At 40.6% G+C, this 20,745-nt stretch overlaps 1 protein-coding gene across 11 annotated transcripts in view; it reads right to left on the bottom strand.

Annotated features, from left to right (window-relative positions):
- The window catches only part of PTPRM (protein tyrosine phosphatase, receptor type M), a 458,835-nt gene that overhangs the window by 349,406 nt on the left and 88,684 nt on the right, over positions 1-20,745 (bottom strand). For all 11 annotated transcript variants that reach the window (XM_015282551.4, XM_040695587.2, XM_015282550.4 and 8 more), the window contains exon 2: positions 1,918-2,040. In XM_015282551.4, the coding sequence (XP_015138037.2) occupies positions 1,918-2,040 (123 nt within the window). The remainder of the gene's footprint in view (positions 1-1,917; positions 2,041-20,745) is intronic.

Genomic DNA, 20,745 nt, shown 5'->3' on the forward strand with positions numbered 1-20,745 from the left:
AGTAATGAACATTTCTTTCCTTCTCAAAGAGGTTTTTTGACCTTATAGGGCAACAATATTAACAACCCTCATCAAACTAACATGTTCGTCTTCTGACCTAAGACTCCCAAAGCATATTTCATTCCCTTTATAGACAGAAATGAAATTCCTATGCTCTAAATATAGTTTATTTCCAATTTTACTATCTATTTAATCAACAAAACATCATTTTAGTATTCTGATAAAAGGTAGAAGACAAATAAGAAACAATCCATATGACATCAGAGAAATAAAATTACATGGACATAAGTTTCCTTCCATAAAAATAGCAGTCCATACTTTGGCTGGACTCTTGCTTCTGGTGGAAAAAAATCTTAGTCTCTGATCATTAGAGAAAAGAACATAGAGTTCAACCTCTTCCAGCTGCCATGAAGACTAAACAATATATACAACACGTACTGACAACCTCTTCTGCAAAATCCAAGTGGGGAAAGTAATAAGTAAATGAAAATTGGAATAGAAAGAGAATTTCCAGTGGTGTGATTGAGAAAAAGAATGTATAGCTTGTACTGCAGGCTAAGATGACTGATAACATATGTGTATGAGCTTCAACTTGAGAGACAGTATTAAGCACTGATGAAATAGTCCAAAAAAAGTTTTGCAGTCCACGCCAACACCACTGGATGAGAGCCTGCTTCAAAAGAAATCTGCAAGAGCCTTCTTTATCTGTGGTGATGAACTCGATCTAGCATGTCAACTGAGTGCAGGCAAACCAAACACTTCTGTTCAAGTGGAGAGCCTCACCTTTTCCACAGAAAGCTCAGTGGAGAAGGAAGCAGCACTTCAACTGTCAACCTCAGATACAATACTGTCCACAACACCGGGCAACAGTGATAAATCTATAATAAAAACTGCTAAGAGGTTTTTTACAAGTGAATGATATCTAGGGCTCATTAGCACATATTGTAGATTAGTGCCTATTGTTTATACAGTCACTTCTGAAGTTTCACACTGTGAAATCCTAATAATAAATCCTAATTTCCTTACTCAAAAGGAATTTATTTATTTATTTATTTGCCATTTTTGGTGACAAGAGTCACTCTGAGCTCAGCCTCTAAAAGCAAAGGAAGATTCTGAGCTGGGCTAGAGGCAATCAGCACCCAGGAGATGGAGTTATCCTAGAGATAGCTCCCTCTCCACAGTAGGGAACTCTTAACATGTCCAGAGAAAAGTTGGGAAAGAATAACTGACTTTAGGCTTAATATTTTAAAATCAGTGGTCAGATTGCTCTGTATTTGTGTGATTGAAGTGATAAAGGAGACTGTGTTACAAGAACAAGTTTATAGCTCATCAGAATGCAAAGGCTGTTGCTATGGAATTAGGTTCACCTACACACGGTACACTAAGAACATTAAATAAGAGTATCACAACTGTCTTTAAAACACAACAAGGAGAATATCACCGAGGCAGTTTGTTTTGGTATATCTCTCTGCTTCTTTTTCTCTTACTCCTTTTCACTCTACATTTCTTTTCAGAACAGAGTTTGATTACTATCACTTTGAATGAAAATCCCTTAGGCCATTTTTGTTTTATCTCTCACTGTTCCCTCTCTTCAAGTCTCCCCATTACATAGTCCTGTCTGCCTCATTCTAGCACTGCTTCATCTTCATTTTTCATGACATCATTTTGTATTCTTTCTGCTTTCCCCAATGACACCAAGTTTCTACTCCCACTTTCTAACCTTTATTTTAGAAACCACCCTGCAAATGAAAGCCTTTGCATTGCAGAACATCCCTCACAAGAACTGTTTTGAAGATTTGAGTACTACAATTAAAAAGACTTTGACAAAGTCACATTCTTATACCAATATTGTGAAGAAATGCCAAATAAATACAAAAGCTAGGCATCAAAGAGAAAAAAGCAAAATAAAAGACCAACCAGAAGGCAACCATTGATCTGAGGTGGGTTTTGTCAGCGTGTTCACCTGGTCCCAGTTAAGATCATCATCGTCTGACTGACTATAGCCACAGGTGCTAAACGGTTCATCGAAAGTACAGCATCCTGCAAAATAAACACAGAAAAAATTAACAAAACATGCAGATAACAGATTATGAGTCTCAATAAATTCAACACAATTCAATGCAGGCTGTGTGATTTTTCTAATGTCCTTTAGTAAAAGCAAACATATTAACTATCAGTTATTAGAGGACAAAAAACTGGCCATGAAAACACAATCTCAAGGGCCAAAGAAAGTGGATGAAAGCTGGGTCAGGGAGAAATCTAATTTCAAGAATTTAGGACGATGGAATCTAACACTACCAACAAGGACATAGAAAAACTTCACTACTTTCCTTGTACACAAGAAAACTTGTCCAGCTTTCGCAGATTTCTTTCCCTTACTAGCAGACTAACACAGGGTTATAAGCTCTGTTTTCTACATTTTCTTTGATGTTTGATGTTTCACTCCAGTGAAGAATGACATCTTGCCTATCCAGGAAAACAAATATAACCCCAGTCATGGATATTTCAGTCCATATTAAAGTACATACTGCAGCTGTTCAAACAAAACTAAACTTCTGGGCTATTCATCATCTTTGCTATCTGTCCGTACAAATAGCAGGCTCAGTCTTGCCAACTCTTACTAAGATAGGAAAAAGACAAAATCTAGCTTTAAAAAGAGATTTGAACATTATAGGTTCAGGTTTCCTCGAACATTATAAACAGCATTAGAGAATATCTTATCAAGAAAATAGGATTACATAAGACAAAATATCATTACATCTGACAAGCTTCACCTAATCAAAGTCCAGCCTTCTTAATAAGTACCCCTAGCTTATAGTTGTCATTCATGACAAGTACTCTGTAGGCATATAATTTTTAGTGGAAATTCATTTTGCAAACATAACACATTTGCCCCACTGACTGGCATGAAGGTTATCCTATATTGTTCTATGTTCTAAGACGTTCTTCTATAGAAAGTCTTCATTAGCTCTGGGTACGTCAGGGAAATTAGCACCTCTGGCTACCGTACCTTTCTGTACCCTTGTAGGTGCACAGGTTTCAATTAGTGAGCTCACTGGGAACAGAAAACCATGAAAGAACTGACAGCTCCACGCTCTGACATTTCACCTCAATGATAACAACAGATGTAAGCTCTCTCTCTTCCAAAATTAAACAACTTCAAAAATAAAATAGGTAGGTTTACAGTATATCAAGTAACATCTGTAACATTTCTAGGGGGAAGAGTTAGAATTTTCCACAGCCATTTGCACAGCTGCCCTAACTCCCACATGAACAGTACTTGATACAGTTGAAATGTGCCACAGAGTAACTTTCAGAGGCAAAAGCAAAACTACTTTGGGGGGACAGATTTAGGTTTGCTTTTTTAAAAAAAACAACAAACAAACAAAAAAAACCCCACAAAACCAAACAAATCACAGGTGAAGCAAATGTTTTGCAAATGATGCTAGAATATGACAAAGTATCACGTTATACAGCATGCAGTATAGTCAAGCTTTACAAAAAAAACACGCCTCAATGGTAACAATTATAGATTTGAGTTCACATTTCACACGCAGGACCAATGAATTTATGCATCAGCTCCACTACCTCATTACATCACACACATCTCTAGCAATAAGAAGCCATAAAAAAGTTCACAGTATTTTCTTCGTCTACTCTAAATTATGAGCTACAAAATGTCCAAATACCGGAGAGAAACAGGCAGGCTTGTGATCCAATATGGTTGTTAGAGGCTTCTCCCTTCTCACTACTTAAGGAGATGTCAAAACCATGGATAAATAGGATGATGGATGATAACAAACTGCTACTTGTCTGAGTATTTGTATGTCAACACAGGACTGCTTCTCACCGCTTGTTTTTCTTCATTTCTCCTGCAAGTCAATAGCTCAATCACTCTGTCAGGATTTCCTCTTTTTTTCTTTGCCATTTACATGCTTGAAGTATTTGTGAATTTACTATTTTATAGCTCTCTCAGAAATGGGTATCAAATCTTCACACTTGCTCAAGGAAGAGTTCTTGAGGGATTCTGAACTCCTCCTTCTAATCCTAGGCCGCTTCCACCTACAATTAAGAACTGAACTGCACCAACAAGGATTACTACAGGTAATCAAATCGTGTTAGCCAACATATATAACATCTTTAATGGCACAGACACCAAGCCATGGCTGCTTCAACACTAAGGAGAAGACGAATAGCGATGAAGACTTTGCACAGACATGACTTTTTGGAAAGTGTTTTGTATATTAAACTAGTATACATGGTAATACACGTGTTGAAAGCATCTACAGGTAAGTTTATAGACTATTACTAATAATTAACAATAATTAATTGTTTCTGCTGGAATCAGGACAGATTCAATTACAAATGAACCACAGCTCTTTTCACATGGGTCTGAACACCTGACAAACCCTGACAAAATCTGCATCTACACATGCCATCCTGCCTTTGTCTGCAGTGCTTTGCCTATTGTCCAGTCACCGTGCTCTCATAGTACAAGGTTTCCACTTCATAAAAAATTATCCATATATATCAAAGGGATGGCAAAATCTGAAACGTTATCACAGTTTTTTTTTTCCACGTTTCTCATTCTTTGCACTGCTTTTAAACAGAACAACTGCCAGAATAGGTGACTGTTTATAATCAGCTAGAATACTTGAGAAAATCTGCTGATTTTTAGCTATTTATTGTAATTTGATTTAACAACTAGAATACATGTTGTTTGTTATCTAGTCTAATAAAGCAAAGCAGATTTCCTACTTGTTACACACACATTACGCTTTGGGTAGCCAAATTCTATTTTAAAGGATCATTTTTAGACTGACTAAAATATTTACAGCTAATCATACAATGGCCTGGGTTGAAAAGGACCACAGTGATCATCTGGTTTCAACCCCCCTGCTATGTGCAGGGTCGCCAACCACCAGACCAGGCTGCCCAGAGCCACATCCAGCCTGGCCTTGAATGCCTCCAGGGATGGGGCATCCACAGCCTCCTTGAGCAACCTGTTCAGTGCGTCACCACCCTCTTGGTGAAAAACTTCCTCCTAATATCTAACCTAAACCTCCCCGTCTCAGTTTAAAACCATTCCCCCTTGTCCTATCACTATCCACCCTTGTAAACAGTTGTTTCCCCTCCTGTTTATACACTCCCTTCAAGTACTGGAAGGCCAGTCTAAGATATATGTAGCCTGTTTGTGTTCTTTGACTTATTATACACACAATAGATATTTTGGGAGTCCTAGGAGGAATTGAACTGACATACACCAGGCAACAAAGCCCATTAGAACCTACTGTTCTTCCAGATGTAATCATCCTCTACCACCGAATCCAGTTCAATATAGCTATGCCATAGTATTACAGAGTATAACTAAGAAATCTGTTAAGAAGCCCTCTGAAAAACTTTGGATTAAGTGTCAAAAAAGAAAAAGTTATGCTGGTCACTTTATTTGTCAGTCTTACACACTGTAAGATCACTGGTCAATATAGAGCTTCCAACAAAACTTTGCTGCCAAATATACAAGTGCTGTAACTTGCAATTCTCATGAGCACAAGGCTACTGTGCCAGATACAAGGGCTTCTATTTTGCCTAGGAAAAAAAAAAAAAGCAAAACCTTATGGTTTCTGGTCTGCTACAGTGCTATGAATCCTGTTGCACAATGAACTCAGTGAACTCAGACGATGAGTGTACTCAATCCTCTTATTAGTATTATTCTTTATCTCAAAAGTATTTTAAATTCTGTTTACTCTGTATTTTTATACTGGAAATGTGTTTACATAGTAAATACAATGCAGCTATCCTCTGAAGCCAAATTCAGGGTCTTGAAATCTGATTAGAAAGCAGGGTATCTCAAACATGGGAGATGAGGCTCTGATTATGAAATATTAATCTCCTATTAGGTGATTAATCTCCTCCAAGGCATCGAATCTCCTCTTTCTGTGTACAACAGTTGGAGCCTCAGCCCCCAGGAGAACTGCAGCCCTCAGCATTCCCCTGTCCTGGTGAACGCCTGCGGCACTGTAAGAACTGAAAAATGCCACAAAACCCAACTGCTAACGCTTGACTAAGCTCTGCGTGAGTCAGCTTTCAGCCCCAAGAGATATGGCTCAGGGCTTCCTACTTCGGAAGATGACGGTGACGCTGCATTGTGCTTGCTTTTATGTCTTCCCTTGTGGATTTGGGGGGTGACTATGGCATCCTGACACCCAGTTAAAGCTGTTCTGAGAAGCAGGGGATGAGGTGACCAGGTTTCAAACCACCACAATGGAAGAAAAGCAGCAGCTCCTTTGAGGGTGAACAAGAAATCCTGAAGTGGAAAATAAAGTGCCTGTCTAAATTACAGACTGGCTAACGCATAAAGCAAAGGTTGGAATCAGCAAACAGTTTTCAACGTAAGAAACTGAAAGTGCTATTTCCAAACGAGTACGACAGGCCCAATTCACTGCATTACTTCTATCAAAGAGAGGATAAAGATAAACATTGTCCAATACAAAAATGTTCACCTCTGTGAAATCAATAAGTGGTGGAGCCCATAAAGCTCCAAGTGAACTAAACACAGCTGCCTGAACAGAGGGTTTTAAGAACTTATTTAAAACCAGACAAAATGGCCTTCCTGGAGTCTGTTCTGTAGGCAGATTCTAAGCACACACAAACAGACCGAGCTCCGGCTTGGTACAAGAGGAAGGCATTCAGAGCAGTAAAACACTGCTGCAATGGTCAGGGAGCTTAAAACACCACACGCTGCACAAAGCTAGTCTGACTTAAAACAGAATTGATGTTCATTTTGTCAAGTTCGCATATGTGTGGTCTGAAAGGGTTTTGGAAAAAGCAGAAGATGTAAAAATTACCTGGAGAAATTCTCATGAGCCAGAGCAAAGACGATGAGGTAAAAGGATGTATTATGCAACTACGGAAGGCCAGATACTAATTCTGGGTGTAAGGGAGGAGTAACAAAAGGAAAATGAGACATAGTTTTACAGAGGCGTGCAGAAGATGGTGTGATTTTTGAGATTCCTGAATTCCCAGACCCGATTTCCACAGTACTACAGGTAATAATGACACAATACAAAAAAAATCAGTCGCAAATAAACATTTAAAGTTGGTATTTCTGAGGCCACAGAAGGTCACTGTATGTTCATAAAACATTTACAACTGTTCTCTCTCCTCCTGCTTAACTGACAGCAAGTGAATCAACGCAAACGTCTCCAGAAACATTTCAGTTTTGGTGACATAGGATACCACAGCAAAGTTACATTCTTAGGAAGAAATATCTGTCAGTTCTAACTTCCCCTGGCAACCTGCCCAAGTTTAGCTGAAGAGAACGCCTTCTACAAAATGACACACGCCTAACAGATACCGGGAATAATACAAAATGTGGACTCCTAGACACTCAACATAAAAGCCCCGAAACAGGGAGCAATTTCCTCTGAAAATGGGCATTTAAACACATTTTAAATACCAAGACAGAAGAACGAATACAACTCACTAATGATAAAAGACTAATTTCAGGCTTTTTTTTTTTTTTTTAATGTCAAGTTGCTTAATTTTGCAATATTATTGATAGCTTTTCTTAATTTATGTTATGGCTTACATTGGTACGTATGCTTACATGTATTAACCAATATCCCTGGAGTAGATGCCAACAATGAGAAAATGTCTGCCAAAAGACACAGTCAAACATTCAATCCGAGAAAGTAAGGTTTTCTAAATATTTTTCTAAACAGTCCTTTGTTATAAGAAAAAGTCTCCACAGAATATTAAATAAGGACTTACGAATAGCTTTTTAAGAACAATTAGAAGGCCAATTTATAACGTATATACTTAAACCACATGTAGCTTATTACAAAGATCCAACTGGGCATACTGGTCTCAAAAGAAAGGTGATGCACATGTGCTTCAGAGCTGACCCAAAGTGATCAAAATCACTACCAAAATGAATACTGCTTTGCATCCTGTTTATTACAAGCATGGACCAAATTATGCTTCAAAACACAGAAGTCTCTTTCATAACCTCCCTGAAATGTTTCGAGATAAACCTTTCGCCTACCAATAACCAAAAAAAGAAACCGTCTTTTCCCTCACTTAAAAATAAAATTAAAAATTCAAAAGACAATGTGGTTGTGGAAAAAAGTCTGAGAAAAACAAAAGGAACTGAACACCACATTCACGTAGTTTATATTGTATGATTCACTTAATTTATTTTATAGCTACCTCCTAGGAGTGCAAAAAGGCCCATATTTATTAAATATGTGAAAGCATTCATTCATCTTGGTTAGCAAAAAAGAGATGATATAGGAGAGAGGTGAGGCAGAGCTATTTTTTCCCCATTTACTCAGAATGGAGAAGGACATACACAGGGAGGGAGGGAGGGGAACAAAAATACACACTGCAGTAAGATATGCAAAAAGTGATGCTCTCTTCTGATGAGTTAACCCTAAGTACCTCTTAATGGATTAGACATCACACCTCTGTTTTGAAAAGGATAGTAAAATACACAACACAGTGCAAGTATAGGAAATAAAGCTTTCAGAAGCTCCAAATTAGTTGCACTTCAGAAACTGATTAGCTGAAGAACTGCTTACCTTACCTCAGTCCATCTTTGTGTATTGTTAGTACCTAGCACAGTGGAACTGCCCATGAAGGCTTTGACCAGGGGAGAGGATGAGGAAAAGAGGGAAAAGGCATTTGGGAATGAGTGCAGAAGTACACATAACATTCAAGAAACATACAGATTGGAAAATCTGAGATGAAATAAAACATAGCTGAGGAGGAAGGAAGAGGATGGGGATATTGAGTCTTTCTGGTTTTGGTTGTTGGTTAGTAGTTTGTTGGGTTTTTTTGTTTTGTTTTGTTTTTTGTCTAGCTAGAAGCTTAGAAGAAAGGTATAAAACGTAAACCTCACATCCAAAATCCATCACCGCAAAGAGTCTAATCACTCCTGCAATTTCACCTTACTTGAAAGAAGGCACAGTTTAAGAAACATACTATCACCAAAACTGGGATTATGGGATCACACTGGACCATTCCCTAATATTCATTCAGGAAACACTGCAATAGATTTTCAGTCTGTCAGGAGGAGAAGCTTTACCATGCTTCATCTACCCTAAGGCTGTGGGAACCGCAGCCTGACCCAGGTCAGTCCGGCACCACCAGTGCTGGCGGCCATTTCATGCACATGGCCATAAGCACGTGGCCCTGGCACACCCTAATTTCCATTGTTATCCTTTTAATAATTTTGAGAAACAGCACTTTTTTTCTTATGGAATTACTAAAATTCAACATCTTCATTCTCAATTAGAGATTAATACTCACTTCATTTATTCCTCTAAAAAGTTTTTCTCCAACCATTATACGATACGTTGTAATGGACATGCTTAGACTGAGGCAAGAATAAATGATGTGTTAAGAGGACACTGTTCTTTTGTCTGTAGTTCTGCCAAAAGCAACAGAAGTTTTCACAAACCAATCAGCTTTCAGTTAATTTTCATGCCATGAGACTACAAGAAAAAAAAAGTTGCTTCAACGGATTTTGCACATGAACTGATAATTCAGGTCAAGTTAAACACTCAGAACCACAGAATGCTTTGGGAAGCCTTTATAGACCATTCAGACCAACCCCCATATGACCTCTGGCTGAAAAAAGAAAGTGAAGTTTTACTTTGCAGGCCGAAGTAACTTTGTTCATTCCCTTTATTACAACATTAAGCAAACAGGCAGACATTGACAAATAACTCTTAAGCTGTCACAGAATAAGCATATGATATGTTACATTACCCACTGTACAACCCCGTATGATTGTACTCATCACGGTGACATAACCTGGCACATTAGACGTGTCTCAGGTTAGATCAGAACAAGCAGCAAGTAAGCTAATCTCTTATTTTAAAGCTCAGTATCATTAGATTTTTAAAAGTTCAACAAATAAAACAATGCAAAATAGCTCCAAGTCTTGGAACAGGTAAAAGCTCACCTCTATGTCAATGGACCCAAAGCAAACTAGATTGCATTGAGAAGATTGTCCTTCAAGTGATCCCCAAGATTTCTCCTCCAGCTCCTTCAACTTTTAAGGTTAATATTGGCTCTGAAGTCAGCAGAAATGAAGACAATCTTTCATCACACTCAATTTTGATAGCTAAGAGATTAATTACCATTTCATCCAACCATCAGGACACTCTGAGCTGAGAGAGTTTTTTTGTTGTTTTTTTTCCTGATGTCAAAAAACACTGCACTATGCTATTTATCTATATCTAAAGGCATTTCATTGAGAAATCTGACAGCATTCTCCTCATATGCCAGTAGAGCTTTTAAAATGCATCTTCACCTTTAAACTCTTCAAGCTAAAAAACCACAAGTGTACTTGAAGCTCAATCACCCTTCCTGGTGCTGCTCATTTTTAATGAGCCTCTTGTCTTCATGTCTCCCAGAAGACAGACTCCATAGAGCAATCTCAGGTGATGTGAAACCAACGCTTGATGCTTCTCTAAAGCGCTGTCTTTTTGAGCCTGAAATCTTCCTGCTAAACCCACATGGGACTGATGGGCCATTTCAGTCAAACCCAATTTCACTTCTTTATCGCAAGCCCCTGCTTAAAAACTCTACTGTGGATTGCTTGAATGCACAATCTGTTTCAAGCTTTGAACTTTAAAAAGGATTTAAGCAATCAATCTCAATATCATTATAAATCTAACGTGCATTATTTTCCCATTGATTGTGAGAAAATAAAAGTTTGAAGCTTGATTTCACGGGTAATCTTTCCATTTGCTTGATGAGTTCTGCAGCTGTACCACAACACTTAGTGCATTCTGTTAGATAACTGTGTATTCAGCTTGGATGAGAAATCCAGACTATTTACTACTCACTTCCAGAGTTTTAAGTAAAGAACAAAGGCAGTGTTACCTCTGGCAGTATCAGAAGCTCCTGATTTATAGTGTTTTGAGCCTTTTTGACTGCTATATATGTTGCTGTACAAGGGATTCTGCAACCTTACAATATGGTTGTAAAACTAAAAATGTTAATATCTATTTCACGTTTCTTCTTTGGTAGTATGGTTAGGTTGAGGTTGGACTTGATGATCTTTAAGGTCTTTACCAACCTGAGCAATTCTATGATTCCATGCAAACAGCGAAGCCCACGCAGCCCCTGCCCTGCCTCTGAGCTGAAGAATCACCTTCTCCTTTCCCCCTTGTTTTTTTTCCATATTGTTTTTCTTCTGTATTTTTTCTCCTTTAATCTGGGAGCTGCCCTTCAGGTGAGGAAGGCTATGGCTCATTCTGTTTCACTTTTTAAAACCACTGTTTACGCTCCTTTCCTTGTGGTGACGGCTATAGCTGCATCCCAAACCATTTGTTTCTATGATATAAGTCTCACTCCTTGATCAATAATTCAGGAAAATATTCATCTCTGTTTAGTTACTGCTGTCAGTACAACTCTTTGTGTCTGGATGAAAAGAGAGCAGGACCTCCATCTGGAGGCTTTACCTGCGCTGCTCAATGAATTAACCTGTAGGAGGTGCCATCGTGATGAAGCAGTCAAATACCTCCAGCAGGCAACTTCATCACACGGGTAATTAGTTCACCACATCAATAACGCCTCCAGTCGTTAGCAGCGCCAGAGCTGAGTCCCAGGTCTGCTTGTTAAATTCAGGCAGCACAACAGGCTTTCCCTGTGCTACAGGTATAAATAACATTCTATTTTTAAATGTAGTTAGCTATGGCTTTTTTTTTCCCCTCGTTTTTAGTCATTATCTCTTGCAATAAATTATACTTTATTTCATTCATCACTTCTATAACCTCCTGCCAGAAGGAGAATAAATAATTAATGTTAGAAACCTCTGACAATTTCACAAGGTCCTATCAACTTATAAATATGAGACCCACATTTGAGAGCACTAAAAACACTAGTGTTGCAACATCAACATGCCCAAGCTTACGCGAGCCAAGGAGCAAACTCCTGCCCCTCCCACACTGAACAAAGTACTACCACTGCACCATGTAGGCAAAATAATTCCTTCAAACTCTTGCTCCTGAGAGGATTATGTATGTACAACACTCACGTAAATGCTGTACTACAACAAAAAGACAAACGGAGGCCACACAAAGCTTCATGCTTCCTAACATGGCAACCATTATACATAAGCAATGAACTTCACCTCCTATCACAGGAGTGGAGCGCATCTTCAGCAGCCTGCTGATGACACTGCCCTAGAGAGATGAGAAGCCTTACAGAGAGATCAAGATAGGCTGGAGCACTGGGCAATCAGCAGTGGCACTAAATTCAGAAAGAGAAAATGCCAGGTGCTGCACCTGGGACAGAGTAATGGCAAACAGAGATTGGAAGATGAATGGTGGGACCAGCTCAGTAGGAAGGGACCTGGGTGTGCTGGTGCCAGCAGCCCAGCATGAGCCAGCAGTGTGCCCTTGGCATCAAAAGGGCAAACTGTATTTTGTGATGCATTAAAGACAGCACAGCCAGCTGGTCAAAAGAGGTGACACCACTGCTACGTTTAGCATTGGTTTGGCCTCACCTTGAATACTGTGCACAGTGCTGGGCCCCACAGTATAAAAAGAATGTGAAGGTCCTTGTAAGTGCCTAGAGGAGGGCACCAAAGGTGGACGTAGGGCTGGAGGATACGTCATGAGGGGAAAGGCTGAAGACATTGGGATTTTCAGTCTGGAGAAGAGTCTGAGAGACAACATCACTGCTCTGAGGAGGGGAAGCAGAGGGAGGTGCTGGGCTCTGCTCATGGGAACCAATGGCAGAAGAAGAATGGCACAGAGCTGCCAGCAGGGGAGGGTCACACTGGGCACAGGAAACATATCTTTAATGTGAGGGTCGTCAAACACTGGAACAGGCTTCCTAGACAGGTGGTTGGTACCCTATGCCTATCAGTCTTCCAGAAGCATATGAACAATGTACTCAATAATATACTTCAGCTTTTGGTTAGCCCTGAAGTAGTCAGGTAGTTGAACTCAATCTTTGAAGATCCCTTCTAGCTGAACTGTTCTATTCTATGTGAGTGACTGCTGTACCGAAGTATCAGCAAATCCAAAGACTGTAGTGTTGATTCAAATTATTTTTGCTTTCTGCTATGCTAATTCAGCTGCTCAGTGCTTGATGAAAAGGAAGCTTTGCTCAGGTCATAACACTAGGACAAGTAACTATGACCCTTGGGAAAAAGACCTCACATTCATGAGACAGAAATACATAACTAAATTGGGAAGGTCTTGCCATTTCAGTTGCCAAAGTCTGCTCCAGAATAGGCTAACCCAATAAACCCAAAAGCTGTATGCTCACGTCTACAAGCAGTATAGATTAGGTCAGTACTTCCAAGTTATGGTAAGTTATAATAGTTCAGGGTTTTCTGCACAATTAAAGTGCTCACTTGCTATTATAGTATCTTAGTAAAGTTAGATAACCTGTTACATACACTATATGCAAACTACTTCGAAACACTTTTCAAGAATTTTTCTTAGTTTACCTTCTAATCAATTACAGAGAAAGCAATGAACAGCTGAACTTCTGGGTCAATTTTCTTCCTATTTAAATGTATCTTATTTAAGTATTTAAAAGCCTTAACAAAAGTTACATTTGGCCTTTATTTTTGAGTTAGCTATGCTAAGAACTGTGTCAAGTGTCAGAGCATTCCAAATATGGGGATATTTCAGCTGGATGAGACACATTCTTACATTAATCTGTCATCACGCTGTCTGATCCAACGTACAGCACAGACCTCAGGACTCAAAATAATTAATTTCTACCTGAACCAGAGTACATCTTTCAGCGACACGGGCAAGCACAGATTTTAGTTGTTTTAAATCACAGATGTCAAGAGTTACTGCGTTCTCCTTGTCCATAATCTATTTAAGCACCACTTCAGATCTTAGTCCTCAATTCCATTCATGGGTGGAATTTGGTATTTCTTGTTCTGTCATGCCAGATCATGGAGTGCAGCAGTCCCCTGTGCTCAGCCAGTCTGACTTGTTCACATCCTGCGGTTACTCTGCTCTGTTTGGAGCCAGGAGTGACAGCCTATAACAAAAACAGCTAGGAAAAGCAAAGTGTTATTTATCCAGACTAACCAGAATAAGAGATAGACATAACTCAGTGTGATCATGTGTTTCCTCTCCACATAATATTTACAATTTCCAAGACTTTAAAAAAAACCTTTCAGACAGAGTAGTCCAATCATTATCACATCGGCATCCCAAACCTGGCATTGGAAAGTAAAGCACTTCTCAACATTTTTAGCTTCTGGAATAATAAAAACAGATGGGCTGAAGTTAGAAGGGACTGCTGGAGGTCATCTCGTGTCCCTCACCCCAAACAGGATCACTTAAAGCACTGGTCTGCACAGGGAGCACATATGATATTTCACTGGAATGCAGAAAAGAAAATACTAAAATTTCCACCTGTGTTCATGTTTTATGAAAAAAATAAAGGAATCAAGGTCTACTAGTATTTAACGTGCAGTTTGGCATTGGTACCCTCACTTGATTCACATGTAAGAGGGATACGCATTAAACACTGCAACATTAAGTCCTACAAAAAAAGCGGGTGTCCTCAACAGAGCAGGGTGACTCCGGCACCTGCACTTGCTCCTTCACTTTCCATATACTACAATGCATTGCAGTTCATGTCTGGTTAAGTATACTTATGGATCATACTACCCAGTTTTAACTAATCTTCCTGAAATGGGCAAGTGGCTTAAAGAGATTCCTGTAAAGACAAACAAACAAAAAACCCTGTAGACTGAAAATAATAACGATGTACATACAAGCAAACAACAAGGAAACGGCACTCCTGACATTTCTTCTTAGCACAAACTCTTTTGTCAGGCACACTGCAAGGCAAAAAATGATAACCTAATCACATCTGACAAGAACATGGCCAAAAATTTTTGAAATTATTACTATAGAAATAAGATCAACTTAGAACCAAACCTTCAAACTGCTGCATACTGTTAAGCCAAGATTTTCAAAAATAAGGAAGCAAACTGAATCATACAGCTGTTACTAAAAATATGCTCTTAATAGCATGGTTTTAACAGAGAAAAATGTTTGTACTGTCAATACAACAAAACATTATTTCATCTTCATTCTTTTTGTGTGCATGTTTTATAGTGCATATGGTACAGTAGTATGTGTATATAAGTTACAAATAGACATATATTAGGGCTGCACGCCTAAAAACTTCTAACTGATACAAGTGTGTGATCAAAGAAACTTAGAGACCACTGACCCAGAGCAGGGTGCCCAGGCCCACAGCCAGGTGGAGACCCCACAGCCTCTGGGCAGCCTGTGCCAGTGCTCTGTCACCTGTACAGCACAGAAGTGTTGCCTGCTGTTCAGAGGGAACCACCTGTGCTCCAGTTTGTGCCTCTCGTCCTGGCACTGGGCACTGCTGAAAAGAGTCTAGCTCCATCCTCTCTGCATCCTCTCCTCAAGTATTTTTGCTGAAAAGATCCCCGAGCCTTCTCTAGGCTGAACAGCCACAGTTTTCTCAGTCTCCCCTTATGAGAGAGGTGTTCCAGGAATGCCATCATATTTCTGGCCCTTTTCTGGACTCTCTCCAGTGCACTCACTTCTCTCCTGCACTGGGAAACGCAGAACTGGACCCAGTACTCCAGGTACAATACAGACTAGAAGGGAAGGATCACCTCCCTAGAACTGCTTAAGGCACCACTAGCCTTTCTTGTGGCAAGGACACACTGTTAGCTCATGTTCAACTTGCTATCCCAAGATCTTTTCTGCAAAGCTGCTCCCCAGTGGGTCAGCTCCCAGCACATACTGGCACCTAGGCTTGTTCCTCCCCAGGTGCAGAACTCTGCACTTGCCCTGACTGAATTTCATGAGGTTCTTGTGAGACCATTTTTCCAGCCTTTGATGGTCTCTCTGGATGGCAGCACAACTCCCACCGTATCCTCTTAAGATTTTTGTAATCTGCAAACATGCTGAGGGTACACTCTATCCCATCATCCAGATCATTTTTCATAGAATCACTAAGGTTGGAAAAGACGCACAGGATCACCCAGTCCAACCATCACCAATACTTCTCACTAAACCATGTCCCTCAACACACCATCCAAACGCTCTTTGAACACCACCAAGCTCGGTGACTCTACCACCTCACTGGGCAGCCCATTCCAGTGCCTGACCACTCTTTCAGAGAAGTAGCATTTCCTAATGTCCAGCCTGAATCTTCCCTGGTGCAGCTTGAAGCCATTCCCTCTAGTCCTGTCACTAGTCACACAAGAGAAGAGACTGACCCCCAGCTCACTACAACCACCCTTCAGGTAGTTATACAGAGCAATAAGGTCTCCCCTAAGCCTCCTCTTCTCCAGACTGAACAATCCCAGCTCCTTCAGCTGCTTGTAAGGCCTGTGCTCCAGAACCCTCACCAGCTTTGTTGCCCTTCTCTGAACATGCTCCGGGGGCCTTGATGTCTTTCTCACAGTGAGGGGCCCAAAACTAAACACAGTACTGGAGGTGCGGCCTCACCAGGGCTGAGTACAGAGGGACAATTACTTCCCTGTTCCTGCTGGCAACACTGTCTCTGATGCAAGCCAGGATGCCATTGGCCCTCTTGGCCACCTGGGCACACTGCTGGCTCATGCTCAGCCAAGTATCAATCAGTACCCCCAGGTCTACTTCCTCTACAGTCTTCCAGCCACTCTGTCCCAAACCTGTAGCACTGCCTTGGGTTGTTGTGGCCAAAGTGCAAGCCCCAGCATTTGGTCTTGTTGAACCTCACCCCAAGACCAAATGCCAGGTCCTGCACTTTTAAAGAGGACTGAAGCCAGTACTGAGCCCTGGAGTATGCTGCTAGGTACTGGCCTCCAGAATTAGATTTCATGCCACCGATCACCATCCTCTGGGCCAGTGGCTTCAGCCAGTTTTCAGTCCATCTCACTGACTGCTCATCTAGCCCACATATCAACAGCTTCTAAGATAATCTAACACAATTTCATAAGTCTCACTGCCATCTAGGTTAGACAACATGCACTGCTCTTCTTTCATCTACCAAACTAGTTATTTTATCATAGAAGGTTATCATTTTGGTCAAGTATGATTTCCTTTGGTGAACTTATACTGACTGCTCCTGATGACTTTCTGTGCCAGGTAATGCTTTCCAAGATTAGATGCTGTATCACCTTCCTAGGTATCAAGGTGAAGTTGACCAGCCTTGTATTTCTCAAGGTCTTCATTCTTGACCTTCTTGAACATCAGAATGGCATTTGCTTTCTAGTTCTCAGGTATCTCTCCCAGTCAAATTGTTGGCTCAAATAATAATCCCTAGGATATTAAGAATGGCCTCACGATAACACCAGCCAGCTCCCTTAGCACATCAGGACCTCATGCATCAAAGGAACATCCAAAATGAACTCTTAAGGTTTTTTAGAAAAAAAAATAAGTCACTTCTTTCATTCAGGCTTGGCTTGCTAGTGGTCTGCTATTCATTGGGTCTCCTCAGTTATCCAACAGGGGGTCTCTATGGCATGCTTTCAGACCCAGACCTGTAAATTTGATCTATTATACAGTCTATAGTGGCAAATAAAGGAGTTTCAAAGGTGTTTTTCCAAAAAGTTAGTGGCTCAACACAATTCCCCTTCTGCACTCCCTCAAGACTTTGTCCTTCACAAGCTGTGATGCTGCATAAGTCGGATAAGGTAGTTCAAAGACATTATTATAATGTCAAGTATTCCTCCTGTTTTAGGTATCTCTAATCTAACATCAAAAAGCATGGCTGCCAAGTCTTTTTCAATCATTGTTTCCTTGATAGTGTTTCTTTAGGCTTTGTTTCTGTCAGAACACGCAGTGCTTTCTTGCACTCCACCTTTCTAGATCACTTAGCTCTCCCTCTGATCACTACTTACATGGCACTAGCCCTGCTGTCACCTGCATACTTTTATCATTAATGATCTTATACTTCTCCCTCACCACTAATAAAAAGGTTAAACACCGTCAGATCTAAAATTAATCCTCAGAGGACCACTACATAATCCACACCGATTGCTGACTACAGTTATGTTACTGAGGCCTATTAGCCTTTTTTTTTTTTTTTACACAACACAGCTGCCCTACCTTGACTCTGTATCACTTGCACTTAATATCTGTAGAATACTGTATCTTTAAAAAGTCAAAATTGCTCTCTTAAGACATCACGTTACCTTAAGAAAATATATATTTACTGTAATACTGTGTTGATCAACATAAATTAAGGAAGAATTAAAGGTATAATTAACTCCCAGGAAGCCAGTCTATTATTTTGCACTGAATTAATGTCTGCTTCACAGGCTTATCATTACCTGGTCATTCCATCCACTCTTTTAATGCTTTGCCTTACCAATTCTATACAATTATTAACTTCTGTTTTCCTAAATGCATACAGCTATCCATTCACCTTTCCTCTCTTCCACCCACTCTCTCTCCATTTGTATAACTTATTTCACTATTCTTCCCTTCATCACAAAGACAAAACCTTTCTCCAATTGCAATTAATAACATATTCAGATTATTTCTTCCTCTACCACTTCTACATCAAGATTTCTTCCCTAAGTGAGTACCTATAAACTGATGAAAATGATGTCTTCCTGGTCTGAGAAACAAGTATATATACACAAGCGTACTCATGCAACTTTATGATTCTACTAAGTAACTACCAATGGCACTAGAGAGAGTAGAACTAGGCATTCCTAACCTAAAAGAGTTCTAAATTCAATAGAAGGATATTCTTTACCATATATATTTTTTGGGGGGGGGGAGGGAGGGAGAGGGGAAGCAGGGAGTTAAAATATATTCAGCAATACACCTATAATAGTAATACAAAACAATTACCTCTTACAGAAAATTTCTTAATTGTCTGCCCTCTGAGTCACTGCCCTTTCAATAAACTCCACTAACTTCAGCTGACACTTCTAAGAACTTCCCTCCACTACCATCACTCCCATTTCTCCTTTTTCATACACTTTGTCTTCCTTTTGGGGATTAACGTTCTTAATACTGCTCACCTGTGCCTTAAAATTATTACTAGTGTTCTGGGAATTATGGTATTTTATTTAGAAAGGCATTGATTTGCAAACAATAGGCCTGCAAAAGCCAGAGTTCAAATAACAGCAAATAACTGATTAAATATTCAGAGAGACAGGAAACGTGCATGGGAACTTCCTGGAAAAAAAATTTACAATAAGCTTTTGTTCAGGTTTGCAGGAACCTCTGGAAGTCACCTGGTCCAGTCCTTGGCCCAAGCAGGGCCACCCAGAGCAGGCTGCCCAGGACCATGTCCAGGTGAGCTTTGAACACCTCTGAGAATGGAGGCCCCACAAGTTGTCTTGCCAACCCATGCCAGCAGTGAGTCACCTGTACAGTGGAAATGTGTCCCTTTGATCTCTCAACCTCTTAAATGAGCTCTGACTCCCCAGGTCCTACCACAACATTCTGAAAATATTTCCAGGAGATAAAGGACATGATCTTAAAGATCTTCATGGGATGGCTGTAGTATGATGAGACCAGGCCTATTTTTATCAGATTTGCAATTTCCTTTCTGCAGAAAATTGACTCATTTACAAGCCAAGCGATCCACGTTCTGCATACAAGTTACATTCAGGCATACTTTCAACACTGCTCTTCGGTAGTTTTTGTTTTCTTTACTTCCTCTCCAACTTTCAAGTAAACACTAGAACAACCAAGAAGCAAAGAAAAGCATACACAGTGACATGGAGTTTGTATGTCTTATTCCTACCATTGTTGCTTGTGCATTAACAGTCCAGTATTTTAGGAATATATTTTAGCCTAATTTCAAATTCACGTATACTAGAGTCTTATCTAAGGGCAAAAGCAATAGTAATACTAAAGTCATTGTCCTCCTACACTGATTTTCAGTGGTTGATCCATATTTAAGACATAGAACACCCTGAGTTAAAAGGGACCCATAAGAATAATCAAGTACAACTCCTAACACCACAAAGACCACCCAAAACTCAAACCCTATGTCTAAGAGAATTGTTCAGATGCTTCTCGAACTCCAGCAGCTCAGTACTACAACCACTGCCCTGGGCAGCCCGTTCCATGCCCACCGCCCTCTGGTGCAGCACCTGTCCCCATCCCCCAGCTGCCCCTCCCCTGACACAGCTCCATGCCGTTCCCTCGGGCCCTGTCGCTGTCACACAGAGCAGAGCTCAGCGCTGCCCCTCCGCACTCTGTGAGGAGCTGCAGCCGCCATGAGGTCCCTCCCTCAGCCTGCTCTGAGCTGAGCAAACCTAGAGAATTCAGCCACACCTCATACGTCTTGCCTCACAGACCTTTCACCATCTTCAAAGCCTTCCTCCAGATATTCTCTGATAAGCATCCTTATACATTTTTTGTACGGTGGCATCTTAACTGCACGCAGTGCTGGAGGTGAGGCTGGAAAGTGCAGAGCAGTACAACCCCACCCCTCACCCAGTGAGAGTTCAAGGCCTGATACACCCCAGGGTACAGCTAGCCATCCTGGCTGCCAGGGCGCACTGCTGACTAAGGTCCAACTTACCCCCCAGATTCTTTTCTGCGAGGTGGCTCTCCAGCTTCTTGTCCCCCAGTCTGTACATCTATCCAGGGCTGCCCCAACCCAGATGCAGCATACAGCACTTACTCTTGTTAAACATCACGTTGTTGGTAATTGCCCAGTCCTCCAACTTGCCAAGATCTCTCTGGGAGGCCTCTCTGCCCCTGAGAGAGTCAACGCCTCCTCCCAGTTTAGTGTTGTCTGCAAACC

This window comes from Gallus gallus, chromosome 2, assembly GCF_016699485.2.
Source record: "Gallus gallus isolate bGalGal1 chromosome 2, bGalGal1.mat.broiler.GRCg7b, whole genome shotgun sequence".
Taxonomy (NCBI): domain Eukaryota; kingdom Metazoa; phylum Chordata; class Aves; order Galliformes; family Phasianidae; genus Gallus; species Gallus gallus.